The sequence below is a fragment of the Rhinoraja longicauda genome, chromosome 38, assembly GCF_053455715.1.
Source record: "Rhinoraja longicauda isolate Sanriku21f chromosome 38, sRhiLon1.1, whole genome shotgun sequence".
Classification (NCBI taxonomy): Eukaryota; Metazoa; Chordata; class Chondrichthyes; order Rajiformes; family Arhynchobatidae; genus Rhinoraja; species Rhinoraja longicauda.
The window spans coordinates 5,446,072-5,473,327 of NC_135990.1; the positions used below are offsets into that span (position 1 = coordinate 5,446,072).

General features: G+C 42.7%; 1 protein-coding gene across 2 annotated transcripts in view; it reads right to left on the reverse strand.

The window, feature by feature from the left end:
* Window positions 1–5,856: 5,856 nt before the first annotated feature.
* Window positions 5,857–27,256, reverse strand: part of edc3 (enhancer of mRNA decapping 3 homolog (S. cerevisiae)) — a 92,716-nt gene continuing 71,316 nt past the window's right edge. The window contains exons 6-8 of one of the 2 annotated variants that reach the window (XM_078430081.1): window positions 18,663–18,816; window positions 16,299–16,516; window positions 5,857–10,150 (exon numbers count right to left, since the gene is read on the reverse strand). In XM_078430081.1, the coding sequence (XP_078286207.1) occupies window positions 9,816–10,150; window positions 16,299–16,516; window positions 18,663–18,816 (707 nt within the window). In that variant the 3' untranslated portion in view covers window positions 5,857–9,815. The remainder of the gene's footprint in view (window positions 10,151–16,298; window positions 16,517–18,662; window positions 18,817–27,256) is intronic. The other variant, XM_078430079.1, reaches the window with a different exon arrangement.

The window sequence follows — 27,256 nt, forward strand, 5'->3', positions numbered from 1 at the left end:
AGTAACATTAGCAAATTTGCAGAAGACACAAAGCTAGGTGGAAGTGTGAACTATGAGGAGGATGCTATGAGGATGCAGGTTGACTTGGACAGTTGGGTGAGTGAGCAGATGCAGTTTATTGTGGATAAATGTGAGGTTATCCACTTTGGTAGCAAGAACAGGAAGGCAGATTATTATCTGAATGGTGTCAAGTTAGGAAATGGGGAAGTACAAGATTTGGGTGTCCTTGTACATCAGTCACTGAAAGTAAGCATGCAGGTACAGCAGGCAGTGAAGAAAGAGGAGTTGAGTATAGGAGCAAAGAGGTCCTTTGGCAGTTGTACAGGGCCCTGGTGAGACCACACCTGGAGTATTGTGTGCAGTTTTGGTCTCCAAATTTGAGGAAGGACATTCTTGCTATTGAGGGAGTGCAGCGTAGGTTCACGAGGTTAATTCCCAGGATGGCTGGACTGTCATATGTTGAAAGAATGGAGCGACTGGGCTTGTATACACTGGGATTTAGAAGGATGAGAGGGGATCTTATAAAAACATAAAAGATTAAGGGATTGGACATGCTAGAGGCAGGAATCATGTTCCCGATGTTGGGGGAGTGTAGAGCCAGGGGCCACAGTTTAGGAATAAGGGGTAGGCCATTTAGAACAGAGATGTGGAAGAACCTTTTCACCCAGAGAGTTGGAATTCGCTGCCTCAGAAGGCAGTGGAGGCAGATTCTCTGGATGCTTTAAAGAGACAGTTAGATAGAACTCTTAAAGATAGCAGAGTCAAGGGATATGGGGAGAAGGCAGGAACGGGGTACTGATTGGGGATGATCAGCCAAGATCACAGTGAATGGTGTTGCTGGCTCGAAGGGCCGAATGGCCTACTCCTGCACCTATTGTCCATTGTCTATTGCAGAGACGCTGAGTTTCTCCAGTTGTAGTATCTATATTGGGTCACTGGAGAACATGGATTGGTGACGTTTTGGGCCGGGACCCTTCTTCAGACTGATTGACCAGTCCGAAGAAAGGTCCCAGCACAAAACATCACCTATCCATATTCGTCAGAGATGCTGCCTGACCTGTTGAGTTATGCCAACACTTTGAGTCTACTGTTTGGCCCGACAATTTTCACATTTAATAGAACCAACTGCCATCTGGTGGTTGACTTGTGTATTATCAAGACATACAACTGAATATAGAGTCACTTAGAGAGCACCAGAGAGCTCCATTGTCTGCTGATGTAAACTCCAATTGATGAACCTACAACCTTGTGGGTTACCATTCCATGCTCATCCAAGTACATTTCAAATCCAGATACAAAGTCTGAATAGTCCCGACCCGAAACATCACCTATCCATGTTCACCATGATGCTGTCCAAGCCGGAGTTACTCCAGCACATTGTGCCTTTTTTTTCTAAACCAGCATCTAGTTCCTTGTATCAACCTTTTAATTCTGCTGATTATTTCTACTTTCACAGCCCTTTCAGGCAGAAAGTCCGAAAACTCCACAAAACAAAGTACAGTCCAGTGAATGGTTCGAAGGTCCAAATGGCCTACTCCTGCACCTATTGTCCATTGTCTATTGCAGAGATGCTGCCTGTCCAGCTGAAGGGTCTCGACCCGAAACGTCACCCATTCCTTCTCTCCAGAGATGCTGCCTGACCTGCTGAGTTACTCCAGCATTTTGTGAATAAATACCTTCGATTTGTACCAGCATCTGCAGTTACTTTCTTATACAGTCCAACAAGTCACTTCATTACTAAAGCCAATTGACCCAAAGACGTACAGGTATGTAGGTTAATTGGCTGGGTAAAATGTAAAAATTATCCCTAGTGGGTGTAGGATAGTGTTAATGTACGGGGATCGCTGGGCGGCACGGACTTGTTGGGCCGAAAAGGCCTGTTTCCGGCTGTATATATATGATGATGTGATATGACCCAACATCATTTTCTGCTGTACCCAACCCCTTTTCAACCCAAACTGGCTTGCTTATCACAGACATAACTCTCTCACTTACCAACTTTATGATGACGTACTATAACAACATTTATAGGAAGATTATCAACATTTAAAAGGCATTTGGACAGGTACATGGACAGGTAAGGTTTTAGAGGGATATGGGTCAAACACAGACAGGTGGGACTAGTGTAGATGGGGCATCTTGGTCAGTTTGGCTGAAAGGCCTGTTTCCGTGCTGTATGACGATATACTGTAGACCACTTAGAATATAATGCAATTTTCATAGCTGAACCCATCATTTTTAGTTTAATACACATTACATACATACCAAACGCGGGCAGGTGGGACTCAGGTAGCAGGGACATGTTGGCCGGTGTGGGCAAGTTGGGCCGAAGGGCCTGTTTCCACGCTGTATCACTGTGTGACATCTGCTTGGAGTTTGTTCACTAGAATATGGTCAGTAGATCAGAAATGGATTTTTGATCAATTTTCAACACCGGGTTTTATTACAGAGCGACGAGAGACTATAAATAACGCCTTCTCCAACCAACCCACATTACAGGATGTTTTGTGAAGAACTAGAGGTTGTGTGCAGTGAATTATTCAGCAAGAACCAAGTAGTGTTTAATCTGGGGCACCCAACTATAAAATAATCACTAATGAATCCAAGAAAAATAAGCAGGCATTTTCCCAAATCCAAAGTGATGAGAATGTGGAACTCATATATGCAGTGATTAAGCTCATTGGCAAGGATTATTTAATGCAAAGCTGAATAAACACTGAATACTATTAAACTAATAAAGTCATTTAAAATGGATGGAAGTGCATATGGAGCAACTGCAAATCAATGGTTGTATTGTGGTTATGTGATTTTATAGCATTCAAACAATTAGAACTCCTGGAGACAGGAGTTGGAATTCTCGTCCCTGGTTCTTTTAACTGTGTAAAAGTAATCATTAATGTTCTGCAGGGAAGAAAATACGCTGCATTTGTCTTTAATTGGCTTTAAAGTGACTTTCATGCCACTGAACTGGTATTAGTTGGCCATGCATTTCTCCACCGTCAAAGAAGGACACAAAAAGCTGGAGGAACTCAGTGAGTCACGATTTATTCCGAGCAGCTCCGTCACAGAGGACTCTGTGATCTACGGACTGTTCCCAGGGACGCATTCAGAGACTGACATCGAGTGCTACTGGAAGTGTAAGAAAATAACTGCAGATGCTGGTACAAATCGAAGGTATTTATTTCACAACATGCTGGAGTAACTCAGCAGGTCAGGCAGCATCTCCGGAGAGAAGGAATGGGTGACGTTTCGTGTCGAGACCCTTCTTCAAACTGATGTCAGGGGGGCGGGACAAAGGAAGGAATTCTGCTGGAAGGTCATCGACTCGGTGAAAGACGCTCTTTGGTCTGCCCGAGCTTTGTTGACCTCCCAGTGGAACGAGCTGTCCGTCGGGGAATGTTGCCGACTGGCCCGCTGCAGACTGCAGGAGTACGTGCTGAGGGACGCACTGAAGCTCGGTGCAGCCAATGCCAAGGCTCTGTGGGGGAGGACCACAGTCTAGGGGCCTTCCGCTGCTGGACATGGGGGGCAGGGTGTGGTGAAGACGCCCCTCTAAATAAGAGAAGGGATTCTGTGTCTGTATTGAATGTATAACCTTCGGGAATGTCGGATGGAGTTTTGAAAATAAATTTTTTGTAAATATTTATTTCTGGAATAAAGTATCTTTTGATTAAAAAAAACCCTCAGTGAGTTAGACAGATTGCGGCCCAACACAAATAAGAACATCAAATCATATTTTGCCTCTTCCCGAAGATGGAGGGTGGGAGGTTGACAAGTTTACATTAAGTCAAGGTTGGACTGACTGAATGGCTTTTCAGTAAGCTTTGGACTTTGATTTAAAATACCAATCAAGTGGCTCTTTGTTTTTATTTCCAGCATGCTGGCTTTCAAGATTATCCTTTTCTGTATCCAAGGACAGAATATCAAAAGGGGAATTATAAAACCACGAGGAGAATAGAGAGATGAACACACCAAATCTTTTCTCCAGGGTAGGGGAAATCATGAACCAGAGGACATATGTTTAAGACGAGAGGGGAAAGATGTAATGGGGATCCCAAGGGGCAACATTTTCACTGAGAGGGTGGCAAGTATCTGGAACAATATGCCGGAGGAGGTACTTGAGGGGGTACAGCATTTAAAAGACACGGGCAGGTACATGTAGGAAAATAACTGCAGATGCTGGCACGAATCGAAGGTATCACAAAAAGCTGGAGTAACTCAGCGGATCAGGCAGCATCTCAGGAGGGAAGGAATGGGTGACGTTTCGGGTCGAGACCCTTCTTCAGTATGAAGAAGGGTCTCGACCCGAAACGTCATCCATTCCTTCTCTCCTGAGATGCTGCCTGACCCGCTGAGTTATTCCAGCTTTTTGTGATACCTTGGGGCAGGTACATGGATAGGAGGGGTTTGGTGGGATATAGGCCAAACGTGGGCAAATGGGACGAGATTAGATGCTGCATCGTGGTCGGCATAGGCCAGGGAACCAGCTTCCACGCGATATGACTGCATCCAACATCACAACAAGAGGAAAATGAGACCAGTCACTGGAAAATTTCCAACTTTATTGAGTGCTTTCCCCGAGTAATCAAAGAGAAGTCACATACCTTCCAGAACACAAAAGCATATTTGGATGAAAATATGTCCAATTTAACACTTGAAGTTTGCAAATGCTCGTGAATAAAAGCAACAAATCCACAAAATATTGAAGTCACAATTACTCATGAAGTAGTATCCTTATAATTACCATAGACTACTACAGCCGAGAATGTTATTCATCAGTTCCGATTCTGGTGTTAAATGTCCAGCAATCAAACTGGAACGATGGACAGGTATGTACCGGTGTCTGAAGCAACAAACCAGCTAGCTTCAACATTGCAAACCAGCGTACAAATTATCCGCTTCAATTATTATCTAAATTTGCTCAATGTCTTTACATATTGCTGATATTCAGTTAAGCGATTACCTTCCAATGAAGAGACGTTTTAACGCTGCTGGCCACAGTAGTAGAAAATGGCCAGGAAGGGGTGGGGTGAAGCAACACTGGCACCCTACAACACAGCTTAACAGTTAAACATTGCTGCAGCAAAACATACTCCCAAAGCTTGGATGGAAGAGTTCCCACTCTTTGTGTGATTAATCATTGTGTGATAAACTGTGGCCAATTCTACTTCGAGAAATAAGTTATTGGTGCCAGTTGTGAGAAATGTAAACATGAAGGACCAATAAATATTTGATCTGAAATCCTCTAGGGAGAGTTTCATAAACTACAGTAACCAGGCTAAACCTTGTGCAGAAACATAGGGCACCAATATGTCAGTATTTTATTTCCCAGCAGTAATTCTGATCCTTTTATTCATGCAGTTGAGGTTTAAAATGATTGCGCTTTACTTTGAGGGAGTGTTGACCATGATGAATTGCTAGCAACCTTTCCCTATAAAGTTGAGCGAGTAGTTCAAGACCTGGAACTGCATGTGCTTGTAGAAGGTTACAAGTTTTGGAAAGCAAGACGATCACCAACATACAAACACCTTTGCATCCTCCATTTTCTCTCTCCAACTTGGGCATGCTGTTCCTGCAATTCTTCAAGCTGCCAATTCATGACCTCTTGGAAAATGAACGTCTAATGGCTTCATCTGCACCAACTCGAGTCTAAATCTAAACTGTGGTGTGAGCATTAGTGTCCTCCACTGGCAGGAAACTAGGAGGTGTGGTAAACCTGTTCCACTTTTCCCCAAATCGTTCCCCAAAGTAAATGGCAAAACGAACACATTAGAAGGCTATTTATTCACAAAATGCTGGAGTAACTCAGCAGGTCAGGCAGCATCTCGGGAGAGAAGGAATGGGTGACGTTTCGGGTCACCCATTCCTTCTCTCCCGAGATGCTGCCTGACCTGCTGAGTTACTCCAGCATTTTGTGAATAAATCGATTTGTACCAGCATCTGCAGTTATTTTCTTGTACATTAGAAGGCTAAACTGGATCACATCTGCCTGCCTTGCCTGGGAGGCCTAGAGTCATAGTCAATAGTCATCCATGGATTTCAGTTAAGGTTGGAGGCAAGGGGCTTGCAACACTCCAGAGAGCAGAGTTTGAAATGGTTTGCATATGTAAAAGTAGGCCAAGGAACTAGAGCAGAAATAATCAAGTTGTTGATCAACGTTGATAGAATGCATAATCACTAAAAGTAACTATTTTAAGGAAGATAGGCCTTGACAAAACTACCCACCCCGTCAAATCAGTGCTGCCACTACATCAAAAGATTCATACATACGGCAGATAATAGCACCATTTTTTTTTAATGAGTGAGGACAAATCAAGGCCAAGTACTTCCTCCCTTTAGGAATTGCCACTTCTGGAACTGGTTAAAGATTCACAATTGTACAGAGATGTCTTGATTAGTCCTGGGTCAGGTATGTTCTGCATGCTCTGCTCACGTCTCTGGGGCAGAGAATGTGATGCTGCAACTTCAAACCTGAATGTTCATTGATGTACATGGTAGTATTTAATGGAGAACACCACATTTCCCCAAACGCACCAGGATATTGAGATTCTGCTCATCACTGAACAAGGAGCCATGGACATTGAGGCATTGATAATGCGGGCATCTTTGAAGCAGTTTATCCACAAATCTGACTTCCTTCTGAACAGAAGTTGGCACTCCACTGCAATAGCAGCTGGATAATATTAATTGTTGTGGTGCAGAGATTTTTTAATAATCAGAATAAAGAATAAGGTATCACAAAATGCTGGAGTAACTCAGCGGGTCAGGCAGCATCTCAGGAGAGAAGGAATGGGTGACGTTTCGGGTCGAAACCCTTCTTCAGATCCTCAGACGTCTCGACCCGAAGCGTCGCCCATTCCTTCTCTCCTGAGGTGCTGCCTGACCCGCTGAGTTACTCCAGCATATTGTGATACCTTCGATTTGTACCAGCATCTGCAGTTATTTTCCCACAGAATAAATTGCAGGAAAGAATTGCAGATGCTGGTTTAAATCGAAGATAGACACAAAATGCAGGAGTAACAGCGGGACAGGAAGCATCTCTGGAGAGAAGGAATTGGCGACGTTTCGGTCTGAAGAACGGTCTCGACCCGAAACGTCACCCATTCCTTCTCTCCAGAGATGCTGCCTGTCCCGCTGAGTTACTCCAGCATTTTGTGTCTATCTTCAAGCTAAATAATGTGATGCTTTCTGAAACCACTTAAAAATAGGGCAGATTTGTTGACAGTGGCTGTTCGCCAAATTTCGTGAATTAAAGTCCTTGCCCACAAAAGCTTCATCCTACCATAATTGTGCGTGGTTTCATTTAAAGTACATATCCAGTACTGTCGACAGTGTATGGGCCAGACTTTTTCTCAGGAAGAACGCCAAGGCACTGGGCATGGTGACATTCTTGGTATCCACAACATGAGCAATGTTGCCAACATTTCTATGTTGGCCCTTAAAGGTAAAGACGATACCAAGATCTTAAAATTAAAGGCCTGCTGTTCTATGATATGTTTAAAATAAGCTAAGTAAACAAATCAACTTGGAATTCTTTGCGATGGCTAAGATTTCAAACCCGCTACCCAAATTTTTCCAATCCTTTCACCATTGTTCCTGAAAGTAGATGGATGGATGCAAGGAGAACCAACTAATGTTAGTGCTTCAACAAATAGATAACCTGGTTCTAAATATTATCACTTGGTATTGGGCAGCCGTGATCTTCCAACAAACGTGACTGCAACTGCGCTTTTCAAGGACACAGTTGAAGAAACTACAGAGAGGGGAACGGACAAGGACGCGTTGTGTAAACATTGGCATCGAACAGGAAATCGCTTGGAGACCTCAGTGAAAGTTTGAACGATTCAGCAAGTTAGATTAAAGAATCTTCATCAGCTTCTACAAATATTAATACTATCAAGTGACGCAAGGGAAAACCCAAGTAGCATCTTCAGAGAAATCCCTCTGCACTCATTTTAAGAAGTCAAGTCAGTGGAGACTACTTTCGTGTCTCAAAAGAGAAAGAAATAATGGACAGCTTTGCCTTTCAAGAGGATACAATTCGGAGTTCACAAGGGGTTCAGCAGTTATCATAAACATTCAGAAGCCACTCTCTGGACTTGCTTTTCCTCCATTTCCTACATTTATAGAGAATAGGTTACGATTGTCCAAGCAAGACCTGTAACTGGGGCATGTAGTGACACTTGAGGAACAAAGAATCGATCCACACTACATATTGTGCCTTTGATGATTGGGTCATGTGCCACTGTTAGCCAGCATAAATAACAAAATGCTCACCTTTTCACTTATTGAATACTATGAACGTCACATGGTTAGAATGCAAGTAGCACGAGGTTATGACATAAATTCAGGCACACAAGAGCGTCAGTGTAAAGAATAACTCCCAAACAACCCGGGGTACCTTTTAAACTCTTCATTCATTTTCCACAATTCTCTGTTAATCTAATCATAACAAAATTACATGAAATATTTAATTAGATTAGGGGCACAATGATGGTCTGTTTATTACACTGCTGGCTTCAGTTTTTTGTGTATATTTTGAACTAGATTCTAGGCTCTTCTACATTTTGCAGCTCTGCTCAACTTTGAAATCAGCCTCACCTTTCCGTTTGCTTTGTCCTTCTTCCTGCCATCAGCTGCATTTGGAGGTCATTTGGCTTTTTCCTTGCTGAAATTACTTGGTTTATTACAATGCCCACCAAACTAATTCAGTGCTGTCCCCTTATAACTGTGCAAAAATATTCTGTACTTAACTAACCTGGCAAACAAAACCAAATCCTTATCCTTCCCTCAAAAGTAGCACAATCATTAAACTGATACCATACGGTAAAGGACTATTTTGAACCTTGGACCCCACTCAAAATCCTTGTTCAGATTAGTCTTACTATACCCGCCCATTATTCTCAAAGCCATTTCATATCAGATAGATTTAAAATTCGACCACTGGAGAAATGGAGCCAGTACTACCAGGGTTCCATTCAAAATGGCAACCCAAGACTGGGAATGTTTGAAACTACAACTACTGTTGAAAACCATTCATCCAATTTAAGTCAGAAAGAGAATCATGCATCTATTTCATTCCTTCAAAATTGAAATTTCACTGGAGTTATTTTACAGTCTGCACTACACAAGATAATGCCGTTCCTGCATTCCAAAGATGGCAATACATGCGTTTTGATACCTTGTGTACGATGAAAAGTCAGTATTCTGACAAAAAACAACACATGTTAGCTGCATTATAAAACAGGGTTTAGAATTATTTCAAACCACCATCACTGACAAAATATTCCAACAATTCTAAAATGGTGCAAAGATAAGAGTCTATGCCACCATGTTTCGTTCCTACACAGTCAATGCCACCATGTCTTCCTTTATGAATAACTACCAATTTTTAAGCCTGTTCCAGTTTGAGATTGAAATTCTCCACATGACAGCAAAGGGCCGTGGGACAATTGAACAACGCTCCATGTTGGTTCTCTTTCTAACACTGTTAAAGAACTTAGAATTGTAATGAAGAGTACTGTGCGCAGCCTTCTCTGTAAAAGCACAGTAATTTGCATAGGGACATGGCTAAAATGCAAAGCAATAACCGCCTTGAGCACAACCATCCCTTACTGGAATGTGATATTGCACAAGTCGCAACAGGACACTCCGCTCTCCTTGCGTCAAAAAACAATCCGTTATACAATAAAGATCATTTAAACCCAAGTCAGTTGTCCATTAAGGCTTCAAATTCTTCACCAGACTTTTCTCTCTGCCAGTTGGCGTAGTGTTTTACGGTTTGTACCTTCCTCTTCTTCTGCACTGAGCCATGATCATGCAGAGTGCAAAGGTATGACAAACTTGCAGCCAAAAGGCGAGTGGTAGGAGATTCCCACTTCCTGGAAAACCTTCTTTGGTATCCCAATATCACAGAGATACAGTCGCCCAGCACTCTCTCCCAGTGGCAAAGGCAAGCCAAGAGCTAAAGACCACTTGGCATCGATGACATGCTCCAATTCACCCACGGGCGGGTCGATGCTCAGCACTGGCGCCCGGTTCTGGTTGGCCCATTCGACGGCTGCTCTGTACCAAGGCTGCTCGCGAAGGTATGGGTTCTCGTGGCAGTCAAGGCAATTGATCACCAAGTCAACGGGAGTGTCTGGCAAGTCTGGAAATTTAGAAAGGAAAAAGATTATTCGGGAAAAGGCATGTGGGAGATAATTCCACTGAAGTGCACCACCACCATGTTCCAAGAGCATGCAAAGTGTTCCCGTTTTATGGCATTTGCCACAAATTGAGACTTGAACTCTGTTTTTGGAAATGCACCATTATTGTGCGTTGGATGAAGATTTAAAGTAAAACTGGATTATCAGCTTGGCTCTGTGCTAGCACGATCTCCACCAAGTCACATTCCACAGTTTGTACATAATCTAAACTGAAATTTAAAGTTCATGACTGAGGAGATACTGCAAAGGCACGGACACCATATTTCTATGAAGACATCAAATCACGGCTCTGTAGTACATAGAAAAAAGATCCTTCGCTTTCTGAACACAATCCATCAAACAATAGCCAATCAAGTTATCTGATCAGTCAGCTTGTATGGAGCATGTGTAATTCAGAGGAGCAGACAGGACAGTGCAGGGGGGTCAATGTGTAAGTGAAGGGAAAAGAGGAATATAGATGATGTACATGCAGACAAGATCAATTTAACGTGGCATCAAGTTCGGCCTTAACATTGTTGGTCGAAGGGCACGTTCCTGTGCTGTACTGTTCTATGTTCTAACTTATTCCTTGCATTGTATACTCTGCTTGGGCACAGACAGAATGTAATACTGGGTTTAGCTGCACAAAATATGAGAGATCATGGCACAGGACATTTGGAACAGGGAATTGGTGTGAAATATAGCATTATGGTTAATTCCCGGAATGGCGGGACTATCATATGTTGAAAGACTGGAGCGACTAGGCTTGTACACACTGGAATTTAGAAGGATGAGATGAGATCTTATCGAAACATATAAGATTATTAAGGGGTTGGACACGTTAGAGGCAGGAAACATGTTCCCAATGTTGGGGGAGTCCAGAACAAGGGGCCACAGTTTAAGAATAAGGGGTAGGCCAGTTAGAACTGAGATGAGGAAAAACTTTTTCAGTCAGAGTTGTGAATCTGTGGAATTCTCTGCCTCAGAAGGCAGTGGAAGCCAATTCTCTGAATGCATTCAAGAGAGAGCTAGATAGAGCTCTTAAGGATAGCGGAGTCGGGGGGTATGGGGAGAAGGCAGGAACGGGGTACTGATTGAGAATGATCAGCCATGATCACATTGAATGGCGGTGCTGGCTCGAAGGGCCGAATGGCCTCCGCCTGCACCTATTGTCTATTGGTCATGTATGATGAATGCAGACACTTCAGTGCAGCAATGAGGGAGTGCTGCATTATGAAAAGTTTCATCTTTAAGGTGACATTAGAGACAGATCCTATGACCCATTATTTTGTTTTAACGTAGCAAGTTCTTCACGTTGCCTGGTCAATATTTATCCCTTCGCTAATATGTCAAAAGACAGAATAGATTGCTTATGTTGCTATTTAAGAAGCCTTGCTGTGTAGAGACAGGCTGCCAGACTTCTCTGGAGTCCAAGAGCAACATTTTTGAAGGACAATCAAAATGTGAACACTTTGCACAATCAAATGTGAGCACCATCATTAAACACATGTTGGAACACCAAATCTTTTCCTCCCTCTGCTATGAATATAACCCAAGTTTCAGCTGCTGGCTCTAGTTCAGGAACCCTGTAGGCTCTAATCACAAACAGAAGACAATAGACATTCACGCACAGTCTGCAGACTATCATGAGACTCAAAATGGCAGGGGATACATTGGGGAAGGAATACTTAATAATATTCCCAAGATGGAATTTTCTATGCAAAAATGTCTATTTTCACTTTCAAGAATAGTGTTGAACTCTTGCAGAATTGTAATTGTAATTAATTTATTAGCCAAGTATGTAAACATACAAGGAATTTGATTTGCCAATAGTCGTACAAAAAAGCAACAAGATACATAGCCACATAAAAATTAAACATAGACTTAAACAGCCACCACAACGGCATGCGAGAATCCCCAGGGCACACAGCATAAGCAGAGACCCACAGCCATCAGTTCAATGTCCTGCCACACACACGCAACTTCACAGTGATGTGACCAGAGTACCGACCTCTGTCACTCTCTCTGCAGTCCCTGTCCGCCCGAAAAGGTCATAAAGCCGTCCACAGTTGCACTGGAAACCGGGATGTCTTCATGGAGCCATGTCCCCGCAACACAGAGTTCACTGCACTCATGGCACTCCCTCACCACGACCATTTTGTTTTTTCAGCGACCTCACATTCCCCCATTGTGATGGGAGGCAAATAACTTATATCTTCTTTCCTCCCGTGGTCGGGGCGATCGAAGCTCCCGCAATCGGGGCGGTCGAAGCTCCTGCGGTTGGAGCTCCCGCAGTCGATCACTAACAAAGGGACCACCAGCTCCACGATGTTAAGGCTGCAGTGCAGACTGAGATACGATTTTAAAAAGTCGCATCTCCGTTGAGGAAAGAGATTAAAAAAGGTTACCCCCAACCACCCCCTCCCTTCCCACGCACCCCCACATATGGGTATGATCGTAATGGAATCATAACTGGCGTCAAGTCATAAGCAAGTGATTGCCCAAAGGCAAGATTAATGGCATCCACTAACATCAATGCAAGGAATAAGGAACATAGAACAATATAGACAATAGGTGCAGGAGGAGGCCATTCGGCCCTTCGAGCCAGCACCGCCATTCAATGTGATCATGGCTGATCATTCTCAATCAGTACCCTGTTCCTGCCCTCTCCCCGTACCCCCTGACTCCGCTATCCTTAAGAGCTCTATCTAGCTCTCTCTTGAATGCATTCAGAGAATTGGCCTCCACTGCCTTCTGAGGCAGAGAATTCCACAGATTTACAACTCTGACTGAAAACGTTTTTTCTCATCTCCGTTCTAAATGGCCTACCCCTTATTCTTAAACTGTGGCCCCTGGTTCTGGACTCCCCCAACATTGGGAACATGTTTCCTGCCTCTAACGTGTCCAACCCCTTAATAACCTTATATGTTTCGATAAGATCCCCTCTCATCCTTCTAAATTCCAGTGCATACAAGCCTAGTCACTCCAGTCTTTCAACATACGACAGTCCCGCCATTCCGGGAATTAACCTAGTAAACCTACGCTGCACGCCCTCAATAGCAAGAATGTCCTTCCTCAAATTGAGACCAAAACTGCACACAGTACTCCAGGTGCGGTCTCACTAGGGCCCTGTACAACTGCTCGTATACTCAACTCCTCTTGTTATGAAGGCCAACATTCCATTGGCTTTCTTCACTGCCTGCTGTACCTGCATGCTTCCTTTCAGTGACTGATGCACGAGGACACCCAGATCTCGTTGTACGTCCCCTTTTCCTAACTTGACACCATTCAGATAATAGCACAGGAATATAGCACAGGAATAGGCCCTTCGGCCCACACTGTCCAAGACAACAAGAGTTTTCAGTTTTTAAGTACAAGAACCCAGAGTTAAAGTGCTCCAGGTGCGAGTAGTTTTGAGATTGGATGTGAAGGAAACAGTAATGGTCAGGAGCCAAAAGCACATTCTCATTTCCTTTAATTTGAGCGAAAAACATGACTTGGCCATTGGAACTTTACTGGCATTCATTCGAGAGCAATTTCCTATCTGATCTCATACTGGAGGTGGAATTCTTGAAAGAACCAGGAACATTAATTAATGACTTCCAAAAAAATATTTTGCCAAAAATAACCCATTTGGAAGCCACTTGTGAAGGAACTGCAAGACTACCAACATGGTTTGAAGATCTTACGATCATCTGTGTTCAGGTAGCTCGAGAAACAAAAGGTGTAGAATGCCGTTTTGTTGATCTAGTCATAGCTGGAAACAACATGTTTGAAATGTCAGGGAAAATGGCTTCAGGCGTCTATGTTGTAAAAACAATCTTGATCTAGATTCAGCAACTTCCTGGGCCAGCACCCAAGTTTTTCCGTAGTAAAAGCCAGAGCCTCTAGGAGAACTGGGAAGACAACTAGGTTTTGGGAAGGAGATGGAAGGATGGTGGCTGTTTCATTGAAGTTGAAAGAAAAAAACCCACAAATCAGCTCTGGATGGTCAGGCCAAAGGTTTTACTGCAATCCAAGATGAATTATAATAACATGGGGAAAAAACATTTAGCAGCCAACACACTTTCCAATAAATGTTGCCCATTGTTTAAATAAAAGTGCATTGATTTACAGAACTTCTGAGGGTATAATATGCCTTCTGTTGTCTTGCTCATACTTTTCAGGAAAACTACAATGCAGAACAAGCAAACTCATTTGTCCTGCAAAGTGCCAGGTACAACAAAAGCAGGAACAACTGAAAACAATATGCCAATTCAACTTCCGCCCCCCCCCCCCACCACGAAAAAGGCTCACCTGGCGAATGGCCCACAGAGCAAGAATAGCGTTTGGTGGTTAGAAAATAATGTCTATTTAGGTACCACATTTAACACTGCAAAACACTAAAAGGACCTTTATATGAAAACAAAAACTGACGTAAAAAAATATATAGGGACCATAAGCACTAACACATTGAACATTTTATAAAGGATTATCGTGGAGATGGAAATGTAAGGAGTTGCCTACTTTTAGGTTCTCCTCCTCACTCTGACAGTTCTCCAAAATCCACTCTCACTACTCTCCCACCGTGCCACGTTTTGCCCTGCCTCTTCGCTCTCCAAGCTTTCTCCCCACCCCCTCCCAAAACATACAGTCAGAAGTAGGAACCCAAGACACCACCTATCCATGTTCTCCAGAGATGCTACCTGACCCCGCTGAGTTACTCCAATATTTTGTGCCCTATTAGCAGTTGGTTGTTTTAGTGCATTGAACCTTTCTAACTGAAAACACATCCACTCATGACAGAATAATTAAACTTGAGGATGCGTAAAAGGCAAAATTTAGAGCACATATATAAGAAGGTAATAGGGCTATCAGAAATAAAAGATCAAGACCATGTAGACTGATGGCAGGGGTGAGAAAGCATTATGAACACAACTTAAAATAATTCCACTCCCACATAGTAAACACCTGAAGCCCTGTTTCCACATAACTAAGATCTCCAAAGTAACCTTAGAAATCCAACACTTACAATAAAAGACAAACTGCTGGAGTAATCCAGTGTTTTCTATGGTTAAAACAACACATCTGCAAGCAATGGCACAATGTTTTTCAAGTTCAGTGTAAAGCTACTTCATAGCTATATGCTTGCAAACTCAACATTTAAGGCATCTGTTATTCAATGACATTGCTCTCCAGAATGTGTTGTCGCTGGAAATATTACCTCCATAAGTGCCTCGGCACTTTTCCAAAACCCTCAGGTCTTTTGGACTCAACTTCGTGTATTCATGGCCAACCCTTTGTTTCATTCTCCCATAAACATTAGGTCATCAAAAGTCTGAATCCCTGTCGCAATTCTCAGAAGTCCTGGAACGCAGGATTTGAGAGAGTTGGGCTGAGGACATCAGACCGCATGTTCGAGAGAGAATGAGACGAGGGAGGTCAGCTGCAAATACACGGAAGCTCAGCGATCTACTCCAGCATCAAAGTTGGGCAGGAACTATGTATTCTATACTGAGCCAATAACTGATTCACATGTCATTAACAGATTCCGATTACTGATTTAGGATGATCAGCCACGAACATATTGAATGGCGGTGCGGGCTCAAAGAGCCAAATAGCCTATTCCTGCACCTATTTTCTATGTTTCGACCTTTCTATGTCAGTCCTCAACAGGATCTGAACACGTACGTGCTTGTTGATTTTCATCGACTCCATGTTGAGTGAGTTCTTGAATACAAAAATTCTCAAACAAATCCCATTATAGCCTCACTGTTTCTCATCTCTTTTCCTCCACCACAAAACTGCAATAAATTCAAGTCTGAAGAAGGGTATCGACCTAAAATGTTACCTCTACCTATTCTCTAGAGATGCTGGCTGACCCGCTGTGTTACTCCAGCCATTTGTCTCTATCTGCTTTTGCAATAAATTCAAGATTTTTAAAAAAAAATCAACAATCCCAAAAAGCACTGATATATAAAAGTGAAAAAAACCCGAATATATGTTTAAATTACAGAAATAGGTCTAAGTGCTCAAAATAAAACAAATGATCATTAGCACAGGTCTTTGCTGTGACGTGTTGTGCCCTGCAATAGACAAATAGTGAGTTTTGAATGGGTTGGACAATCATACCTTTCACACTGGCCACTTGCCTGCCGTCCGTCTTGCTAAACAGTTGAAGCTCAGTGGTGATGCATTCCAGCATCTTCACAAAGTTGGGCAAGAACAAAATAATCTGCACTTCATGATTGGCAAGATGGCGCCCACAGCTGATTCCTTGAGCCCCCTTCACATGTGGCCCACACAGTAACGCAACTGTAGGTCGTTGGTGGACGTTTTTGGGATTTAACCTTGAACACAATAGAAATTGTTAATAAAAATCTGTTTGCTTTATTGTTACCTTCTCCCAACTAAATGATCTATTCTACATTTTCCTTGATCTGCATTCCCCTTTGTCCTGTTTTCACACCTTACACTTACACCTTACACAAGAGACGGAGTTTCTTTTCACAGGCCATCAGGACTGTCAACGTTTATAACTCCAGAGACTAAATTTTTGTCTACACTATAGTAACTTATTAACTTTATTTATATGCTGTAACTGTAATTCTTTTTTTGTGCACAATCCGCAGGCATTGCCACTTTCATTTCACTGCACATCGTGTATGTGTATGTGACAAATAAACTTGACTTGACTTATCTATGTACCTCCCACTCCTGACATCAGTCTGAAGAAGGGTCTCGGCCCGAAACGTCACCCATTCCTTCTCTCCAGAGATGCTGCCTATGCCGCTGAGTTACTCCAGCATTGTGTCTATCTTCGATTTAAACCAGCATCTGCAGTTCCTTCCGACACAATAAATATCATCCCGATTTATGAGACCAAGACTAGCTAACTTAGTTTCAATTCAACATGAAAGCACTATACGACTTCCATTCATCCTCAAAATACTTTGCCAGTTGACAATTCATTCTGTAGCAAAGATCTCAGGACCTAGTGACTCTCAGTAATAATCAAAATTTTAAAATTCTCTTGTGCGAATCTCAGTATCAGAAGGAAACTGAAGATGCCAATGTAAATATAATGCGTAGGAATGGATAATGAAGGTGTCAATTAAACTGGGTTACTATGAGAATAGATTCATGTGCAATATCTGTTACAAAATGCTCAACACAAAGACCATGCACACAAACTCAACCCAACACCAGTACGAAACACTGCAGATGACAAGACAGCTAGGTTTAGGCCCCTGGTCTGCTTGAGGTTGTGTTATCACATTTGATCATTATAGAATATGCTGGTGAATTCAATTCTGAATGTTATTTGGTGATCTGTTTGGAAGACTCAATTTTGGGAGAGGGGGATTTCAACTTGAATTTTCAACAGGCTCACTAAAGCCTGGGCAACCTGACATGAGCTTGTTCAGAAAGTTGCAGTTAACTTATAGTGGTAACAAATGCTGTCTCAACGAGTGTCTCTCACCCACTCTAGAACCCTAATTCTGGTACAGCTAAATGTTCCTAGCTCTGCTTCGATAAGACATCAAATCTGAGTCTAAAGAAGGGTCTCAGCCCGAAACGTCACCCATTCCTTCTCTCCCGAGATGCTGCCTGACCCACTGAATTACTCCAGCATTTTGTGTCTACCTTCGATTTAAACCAGCATCTGCAGTTTTTTTTCCTAGACATCAAATCATATTGGAGTTAATATTTTGAAGTGCTTACTGCTTTTCGATATTAAGTACAATTCTGTTGTTGATACTATTTTTAAAGTTTTAGAATTTAGAAAGGAAACATTTCTTGCTGCAGCAAACATTCAGTCTTTTAAAAAAAAACCCACAGAGAGTGAAGGTATAGAGCACAGCTGCTAGATACTAAAGATGGGGAAATGGGTTACTTGAAGAGTGCTTCCATGAAAATAAATATTGAATGAATAAAAATAACTAAATGGTGCTAAAAAAAATGGAGGAAATTAAATTGGATAAAAAATGGTTCAGCTTTAGTTTTCTTCCGCTTCAAGGAAGTTATTTTTTGAGATTCTCAAGTGGCTTAACAGTTTGCAATCATTCCTGGAAACATGGACAGAAAGTAAAAGATCATCCATAACTGGGCAGCAGTAGAGTTGCTGCCTTACAGCGTCAGAGATCTGGGTTTGATCCTGACTGCAGGTGCTTGTATGTACGGAGTTTCCACCCACACTCCAAAGGCGTACAGGTTTGTGGGTTAATTGGCTTGGTATAACTGTAAATTGTCCCGAGTGTGTGTAGAACAGTGTTAATGTGCGGGGGTCGCTGGTCGGTGCAAACTCGGTGGGCCGAAGGGCCTATTTCCGCGCTGTATCTCTAAACTAAAGTAATACATCTTCCAGCAAACTAAACATACAGGAGAAGCTTGTAGACACCAAAAAAAGCAAAAAACATTCACTGGGGATACCCAAATGGCAAAAGGTGATTCATTTTAAACCAAAGGCACAGTGATGAGTGTTAACACAAGTACCTGTTAGGCCCACCCAGCAGTGTTAGTGTCATCTGGCTGGCACACACTCCAGTCATTTCCAGTCTGCGTTCCAATGATAGGCCAAGTCGTTCTGCAGCTGCCAGCAACCTCTTGTGCAAGTCATATGAAATACTAGGGACAACTAATCCCGAATCTATAAGACAAGCAAAGGAAAACCAACTGTCACAATAAGGAAAATACTCAGAATCAATGATAGTCAGAGTTGGAGTCATATAGCACGGAAACAGGCCCTTCAGCCCAACTTGCACATGCCAACCAAGATGCCCCATCTCCACTTGTCCCACCTGCCCATGTTTGGTCCATATACCCCTAAACCTTTCCTAGCCATGTACCTGCCCAAATGCCTTTTAAATGTTGTTATAGTACCCACCTCAGCTACTGCCTCTGGCAGCTCGTCCCACATACCTACCACTCTGTGGGATAAAGTTGCCCCTTCAGGTCCCTAGTAAATCTCCCCCCCCCCCCCCCCCCCCCACTAACACAAGATCCCAAATTGTACTCAATACCCCAACAGCCAATGAACCAAAGGCCTTCTTGAACACCCGATCTACCTGTGATACATTATCTTATTTGGCCCTCTCCCTAACTCTGAGGCAGAGAGAATGCAAGCTCAAATACAAATATCAATTAAATTCTGTTTAGTTTGCAAAAGTGAGTGTGAACCATTTCACCATTTCCCTTTCGTGAAGTGTACATCAATGTGACAGAATCTTAAAATCCATCTGAATTAACCTGCCAAGTTACTCAGGTGTAGCCACAAGGAAGCCACAATAATTTTTGTCAACGACACCCATAATCAAAAATTAATTTTCAAAGATTAATTCCACATTTTACCAGAAATAGGTTAAGCTTAAAAAATGAAATGGGCAACCGAGGCAACATTATCTTGAGTTTGTATTAATTGCGCTCACAAAAATCCACACATTTGTCATTCTTGTGCACGGGTCCTCAAAATTACAAACCACACTGGTTTCATTCTTGGAAAATAATACAATTAGGTTCTCAAAGGGTGGACATTTTCTTCAATGGCAATAGACCAGAGTTGATATATCTGGTTATATTTCCCCATTTACATGAAGAATGGCTACTACTGCATGGACTCAACTACTGCAAGCAAGTGATAACTGTGCCATTTCAGTGGTCAGAATTCACTAGTGTATATGTAGGTTAATTGGCAGGGTAAATGTAAAAATTGTCCCTAGTGGGTGTAGGATAGTGTTAATGTGCGGGGATCACTGGGCGGCACGGACTTGGAGGGCCGAAAAGGCCTGTTTCCGGCTGTATATATATGATATGATATGGCAAAGACTGCAGTTTGGGAACTAGTTAAAACTGAGTTTCTCTCTCCAGGAGTAGTGGGATGGACAGACTTTTGATACAGTGAATCACCCTTGATGCATCTGCAGATGGGCAAACAACACACACTAGTTACATCAACAAGAGCTCATAAGGTCATGTGATAGGAGCAGAATTTGGCAATTCGGCCCATCAAGTCTACTCTGCAATTCGATCATGGCTGATCTATCTCTCCTTCCTACCCCCCATTCTCCTGCCTTCTCCCCATAACCCGACACCTGTGGTAATCAAGAATCTATATCTCTGCCTTAAAAATATCCATCCACTTGGCCTCCAGTCTTCTGCAGCAAAGAATTCCACAGATTCGCCACCCTCTGACTAAAGAAATTCCTCTTCATTTCCTTCCTAAAGAAACATCCTTTAATTCTGTGGCTATGACCTCTAGTCCTAGACTCTCCCACTAGTGGAAATATCCTCTACACATCCACTCTATCCAAGCCTTTCACTATTTGGCACGTTTCTTGTCGTGAGTACAGGTCCAGTGCCTTCAAGCTCTCATCATATGTTAACCCACCCATTCCTGGGTTAACCAACTGTCCAACTGGCACAATAAGGAAAATAAGTAAACTTCCTCTGGACCCTCTCCTTCCTCAGATAAGGTGCCCAAAATTGCTCACAATACTCCAAAGATAATATATAAGCAACTGAGAAAGTGGCAAGGCACCTCCTGCTTCCTGAATCTAACAACCAAAGGCTGACCTAAAAGAGCAACTCAAGAGAAAGTTCAGGTATCCCTTACTGGAGAAATTCAACAATCTGATTGTGTGGAATAACAATTTTCAACGTAATTCTACTTGATAACTGACTAACACGAATCCGGAATCCAATAAGCTTCACTTAGAATTATAACTGCTCCCTGAACAGCTGCCTGCAATGAAAACTAGACGCACTGTTCAGAAATCATTAAAAGTGGTTATGTAATTGTGGAACTGAGTCACTGGAGAATACAGGAAATCTAAATTAAAGCCAAATGCATTGTAAATTATGTCTCAAAAAGACTTCAGTGGAAAGCTCAAGCTTCTTGCAAAGCAATGTGGTCGATCATAAATCGCACACAGAACAGATACCTCGAGTTTGCACATAACGCAACAGAAGCCATCATTTGAAAAGGTGAGATTATTTGGGAGCAGGAGCAGGGGGGGAGAGGAATGGAAAAATGGAGAACAATAGTAAATGGCAGCAGTAAAAGCTGCGATCAATGGGATATGGGTTTACCTGCGCGGTCACTAGTGAACTAACCAAGACTGCAGCCATGGGAGCTTCCAGCCAGAGATGAAGACACACAATGAAAAGATGGCAGGAGCTGATATCTTGCAGGATATTAAAACAGCTGGCATTGAAACAGCTCCAGCCAACACTGTTAGCTGGAAAGATGGACTGTTCCAAGGACTGATAAGAAAGTAAATTCTAATTAGAGTGGATGTTAAACAAACAAAAAAAAAATAACGAGCAGCATGTTGATAAAATGCTCGAAGCAAAGGTTTGCGAGCTTAACTGCTTCATAGACGCCGTCTGTTCTGGAAACTTATGACTTACATAACTTTCTGAAGCCAAAAGATTCAATGTTAAATTTTATTAGTCTGTTAGAACATTGCAATAAGTTAGTGAATAAGAAGAATTTCCACCCACAATTGAAAGTGACAAATAGCTTTTCTGAATGACTCAAGTAAAGAATTATTACATATCACACAGATTTTTCTCAACTAGTGTATGCACCTGCTGGAGGGTAGCAACAAGAGGGGAAATTAATCAATCTTTGTTGGACACCTGAAAAATCTGAAATATTAACTTTTCACCAGCTTGATGCAATAAGTTATACTCTCAGACTGGAGGCCCCCCTATAGGAAGGCCAGGTTCAGATTCCAGGGCCTCCGCTCACAGCAGCAGATTATTCCCAATGAACAGCCCTATGTTCTCAAGAAGACTACTTAGTTCCTTGTGTATAAGCAGTAACAGAAGGATACCTGGCCAGCCTTGCGCTGATGGCTTGTGTTATTAATCTAATTCTTTGTCAAGGTATAGGAATAGGCCACACTCCAGTATGTGACCCGATTGCCAGCATTCATTGCTTTGATATGCTGTAGAGTTTACAATTGCAAAGGAACAAATTAATCCCCAGGTTGTCCTTCATTAACAAGATTTGACATGGGGCTTTCAGCAAGTATTCCACATGAGTGGTAATTGTGGCTGCTTTCCTCTAGTGATGCAATACTGGTTGAAACGCACCACTCCCTCAGACAGGTCACCTGGAATTAAACTCTCCATGGCTGTTTGGCATCACTCAGTTATTAATCAATTAAGCCATCATGTAGGCAGAGGCATTTGGATTTTAGCAGTGCTACCAACCAATAATCAATCAGGAAAGCTGATAAAAACATTCAAGTCAATGATCAAGTTCCCATAAACCTTAAAGAATGCTGATGCACCTGTCAACCATCAGTATTTTGCTGTTCCTTATTTCTTTATATTTTCACTCTGCCATGGCAACTTGTTTTTCAGCAGTCGTCTTGCTTACAAAGGTAACCAAGAGATGACAGCACTCATGTCCTTTAGCCTTCGGGGATCAAAACAAATCAGATGGTTCTTGAAACATACATATACTTAAATTGAACAAAAGCCATCCGGCAAGTTTGTGTCTTCTGCCAGAGCCTGTTTTCATGCCTCTCAAGAAATTCTGAATGAGCAGCCCAGACTCGGAATAACCAATTACACAGCGACAATGAAGAATGAGGAAACCGCTACTGTTTACTCAAGTCTAAAACATACGATTTTGTAAACTACAGGTTGCCTAGAAACAGTGTTCTTAATTCTTAGCACGCAACACTAGTTGGTGTGAATGCTTTCTCCCCCCCCCCCCCCCCCCCAACCATCCGTGAGAAAAAAAAAGTAAAACCTACTTAAAGGTGTCTGTCACACAAGCAGACCAAGAGATCTACAGTGATAAGGATTGGCAGCATAGAATAGAGACAAGGAACTGCAGATGCTGGTTTACAGAAAGACGACAAGGGGCTGGGAGCCAGGGGGTCAGGCAGCATATCTGGACAACACGCATGGGTGACATTTCGGGATGGGACCGAAATAACAATATAGCTGAAATAACAATAATGTAGTGAAGCCAGTGGAGTAAATTTTCTTTTACTCTCAAAATTACCTTGTTGGATCTTAGAAATGACACAGTGGCACAGCTGTCGAGCTGCTGCCTTGGAGCGACAGAGACCCATGTTTGATCCTGACTGCGGGTGCTGTCTGTATGGAGGTTGCACATTCTCCTTGCTGTCGACTCTTGGGGAGTTTTTCCCAGGTCTCCGGTTTCCCTCCACATTCCAAAGATGTAGATTAATTGGCCTCTGCAAATTGTCCCGGGTGTGTAGGATAGTACAGGTGATCATTGGTCAGCACAGTCTTGGTGGGCTGAAGCTGTATCTCTCAACTAAACTAAACTTTTTAATCAATCTAATTCTATTTGAACCTGAAGCTTAAGGTTGTATATCGAAATGCACTTAAAAAGTCTATTTCTCACCACACTTTGCAAACAATACCAGCGACTGAAGTTATCAGCTGCAACCACAGTGTCAAAGCACTTCAATTATTGCATGCAGATGAGCTAAAAGCCAAAGCTGCAATTTCACAGATCGAATGTGCTTTTACGTTTTGACAGCATTGTTAATTAATGTAAGTCCTCGCAATCAAGGACCTCTATAAAACAGATTTCAGTTATAGTGGACAGAGGCGCCCGTTAACAGGTGGCGGCTGGGAGAGCGTGAGCAGTAATACACTCTTGAAGAGCGTTGCATTGGGCATGGGTTGGCAGCGGCTGCCATACGGTGAGTGATTGATTTGTACGGGTGTCAGGGGTTATGGGGAGAAGGCAGGAGAATGGGGTTTGGAGGGAGAGATAGTTCAACCAGGATTGAATGGCGGAGCAGACTTGATGGGCCGAATGATCTAATACTGCCCCCATCACTTATGGCCGTACGAGGTCTCCTGGTGATAGATAGACGTGGTTCGTGCCACTGCACCCGTCATTGCCCTGGCAATGGGGGGAGGCTCACGCTGCACCACCACCCCGCTTCTGCCAGGTTACCAAAGGATCTGGCGCTGCCGGGATGTCGCTCCCGGTTGCAGGAGTAGAGAACGAGCAGCATGAAGGCGATGAATACTGGGCCAGTCCCTGGAGCACCATGTGTGGGCTCTGCGGCCTGTAAATTCCCACTTGTTTAACCCCCTCCCCCGATGCTGTGTTTTTCTCCACCCGGCCTTGGGTTAAAATATTAATATTTACCCTCCCACACCTGATTATAGTGGACAATTGGCAATGACAGACACAACTCCTCCCCTCTGTGGTCCGTTATTGCTATGGTTTACTCAATCTATGTGGACTGTTGGATCGATACTGGACTCACTTTAACAAGTATTGCAACCGTACCATGTCTTTCTTATGTGAAGGGAAATGACCAAAACAATCCTGCTGCTGTTGAAAGGAACAAAAAAAATCCCAGCTACTTTTATTTGTCACTGAGGAAAGCATTAAGATACAGCTTGGTACTTCCAAGAAACTGGCGTGAAACCCGAAAAGTCTGCATGGCAGTAAATAGCAAGAATTGCTAAAAGTCTATTTCCTGAATGCCAGGGAAAAAAATAAGAGTTTACATTTTTTAAAGTTGCAGGCGGGCACGTGCCAGTGGCTTTCAAAGTAAACCAAGGAAAGGAAAATACCAGACTCTGTCTCAGGTTCAGTCCGCCTTAACCAACCTGATCGCCCGGTGGCTCCCACTCAGCACTTCAACTCCCACTCCCAGTCTGACCTTTCTGTCATGGGCCTCCTCCATTGTCATTGTGAGGCCCACCGCAAATTGGAGGAACAGCACCTCATATTTCGCTTGGGCAGCTTACACCCCAGCGGTATGAACATTGATTTCTCTAACTTTAGATAGCTCCTCTGTCCCTCTCTTTCCCCTCCCCCTTCCCAGTCCTCCCACTGTCTTCCTGTCTCCAACTACATCCTTTCTTTGTCCCACCCCCTTCCCTGACATCAGTCTGAAGAAGGGTCTCGACCCAAAACGTCATCCATTCCTTCTCTCCTGAGATGCTGCCTGACCCGTTGAGTTACTCCAGCTTTGTGATGCCTTACATCTTCACTGAAAGCAAAAAGAGACACTCTTCATGGCCTCAGGATATTCTCAAGCCTTTCAAAGAACTTTCAAAATTTAGGCAGTCATTGTAAAGGAAACGCAGCAGTTAGAGGTGCACAATGCAGTTCTACACAACTACATCTTTTCATTGATGCCGATTGAGTAGCGAGTAATGGCCAAGCTTACAGAAGATCCAGACAGAACAGAGTCTTTCACTGTGTTCTGCCAGAAGTTTGAGGGCTAGAAGTCAGAGCTTCAGAATTAAAGGACGTTCTTTTAGGAAGGAGAGGAGGAGAAATGTCTTTAGTCAGAAGGTGATGAATCTGGGGAATTTTTGCCACAGAAGGTTGTGGAGGCCAAGTCAGTGGATATTTTTAGGCAGAGGTAGATAGATTCTTGATTAGTACGGGTGTCAGAGGTTCTGGGGAGAAGGCAGGAGAATGGGGTTAGGAGGGAGAGATAGATCAGCCATGATTGAATGGCAGAGTAGACATGATGGGCCGAATGGCCTAATTCTACTAATGCTTATGACCTTACGACCTTAAAATATTCATGCCTATTCTTTAGCATCATTAGAAGCGATCATGACCCTGACACTGAAGACCACTGCAAGAGGCAAGAGTACAAAAAAAACATGATTTGATGCAGAAGGTCTCAAGGTCACAAATTGATCTCAAGACATTACAAAGCTGTGTACAATGTGTGACATGTCCCTTTTAAAAAGGCTTAAACCAGAATATTTAATTGTAACATGCAATATTGGTGTCACCTGAAAGGTCAGTATTTTTGTAAGTCACCTTGTTCCCCCACTTATTCACCATTTAGTTGACTATCTTTAGGTAATGCAATATCCTTTTAAAAAAAGGTTTGATAGCCATTATTGCAGGTAAAAGTATGGCACAAATGTTTGGCTCCCTTAACGGATGGAGAACTGTTATGACTCAGGGGTCTGCCTTTTAACCCATCACCTGCCAGATTCATTTACAAAACTCTAATCAGCCCCATTGCCTCACTCCCCCCCACCCCCCCGCAAATTATTATTCACTTTTGGAAGCACTAAATAACCACCTCCAACCTTTATAGACAATTATAGCTACACTGAGCAATCAAAAACTTCCTACTACTGCTTTGCCTCTTTTCTCCAGACTTCAAAATCATGCTTCCAGTCTATAAATCATTCCAAATGAATGCCCCCGCCCCACCTCCACCCCGTCAGTTAAATCTTTCGGGGTCATTCAGGTATGTGTTCGTTTGTATTTGTGAGTATGTGTATATATATGCACACAACTTTTTTTTTCTCTCTCGTTTATTATATTGTTTACAGTGTATTACGTTTACATATTCTGCTGTGCTGCTGAAAGTAAGAATTTAATTGTTCTATCTGGAACATTTGACAATAAAACACTCTTGACTATTCATGCTGTGAATGACCAGAATCTTTTAAAAAATTGATCCAAAATAGGTGAACCAGTTTGCTGTTGTGGGTCTGAAATCACACACAAACCAGATATACCGAAGACAAGATATCTTATTCACAGGACATTAAATGAACTTGTAAAATTTAAAATTTAAAAGTGAACTTGTAAAACTTTCCATTTACTACAAAATCTCCTCCTCTCTGACGGGAGTACTGTGAAACCCTCTCACTGCTCCCCTATACGATTCCTACAACTATTACCTGCCATGCTTTGTCCTGCCTCTACCCTTTTCCAGCTTTCTTCTCTCTCGTTTATTATTCGGCTCGAAGGGCCGAATGGCCTCCTCCTGCACCTATTTTCTTTTTTTCTATGTTCTCCGCCCTTACAATCAGTCTGAAGGGTCTCGTTCCAAAACATTACTTATCCAGGTTGTCCAGGGATGCTGTCTGACCCGCTGAGTTACTCTCGTAGTCTTGTGTTGTTATGCTTACTGACATTAGCATTCTAGATCCAGTTTATTTAATAAAGTTTAAATTTCACTCTACTGCAGTATGCTATTAACTCGAGTCTCCAAATCATGAACCATGAACTAAAGCTTTCAAGAATAAGAAATTTCTACTCCATCTAGATTTGCAAGCACGAAGCTTAGAAAACTTGGGCTGGTCTG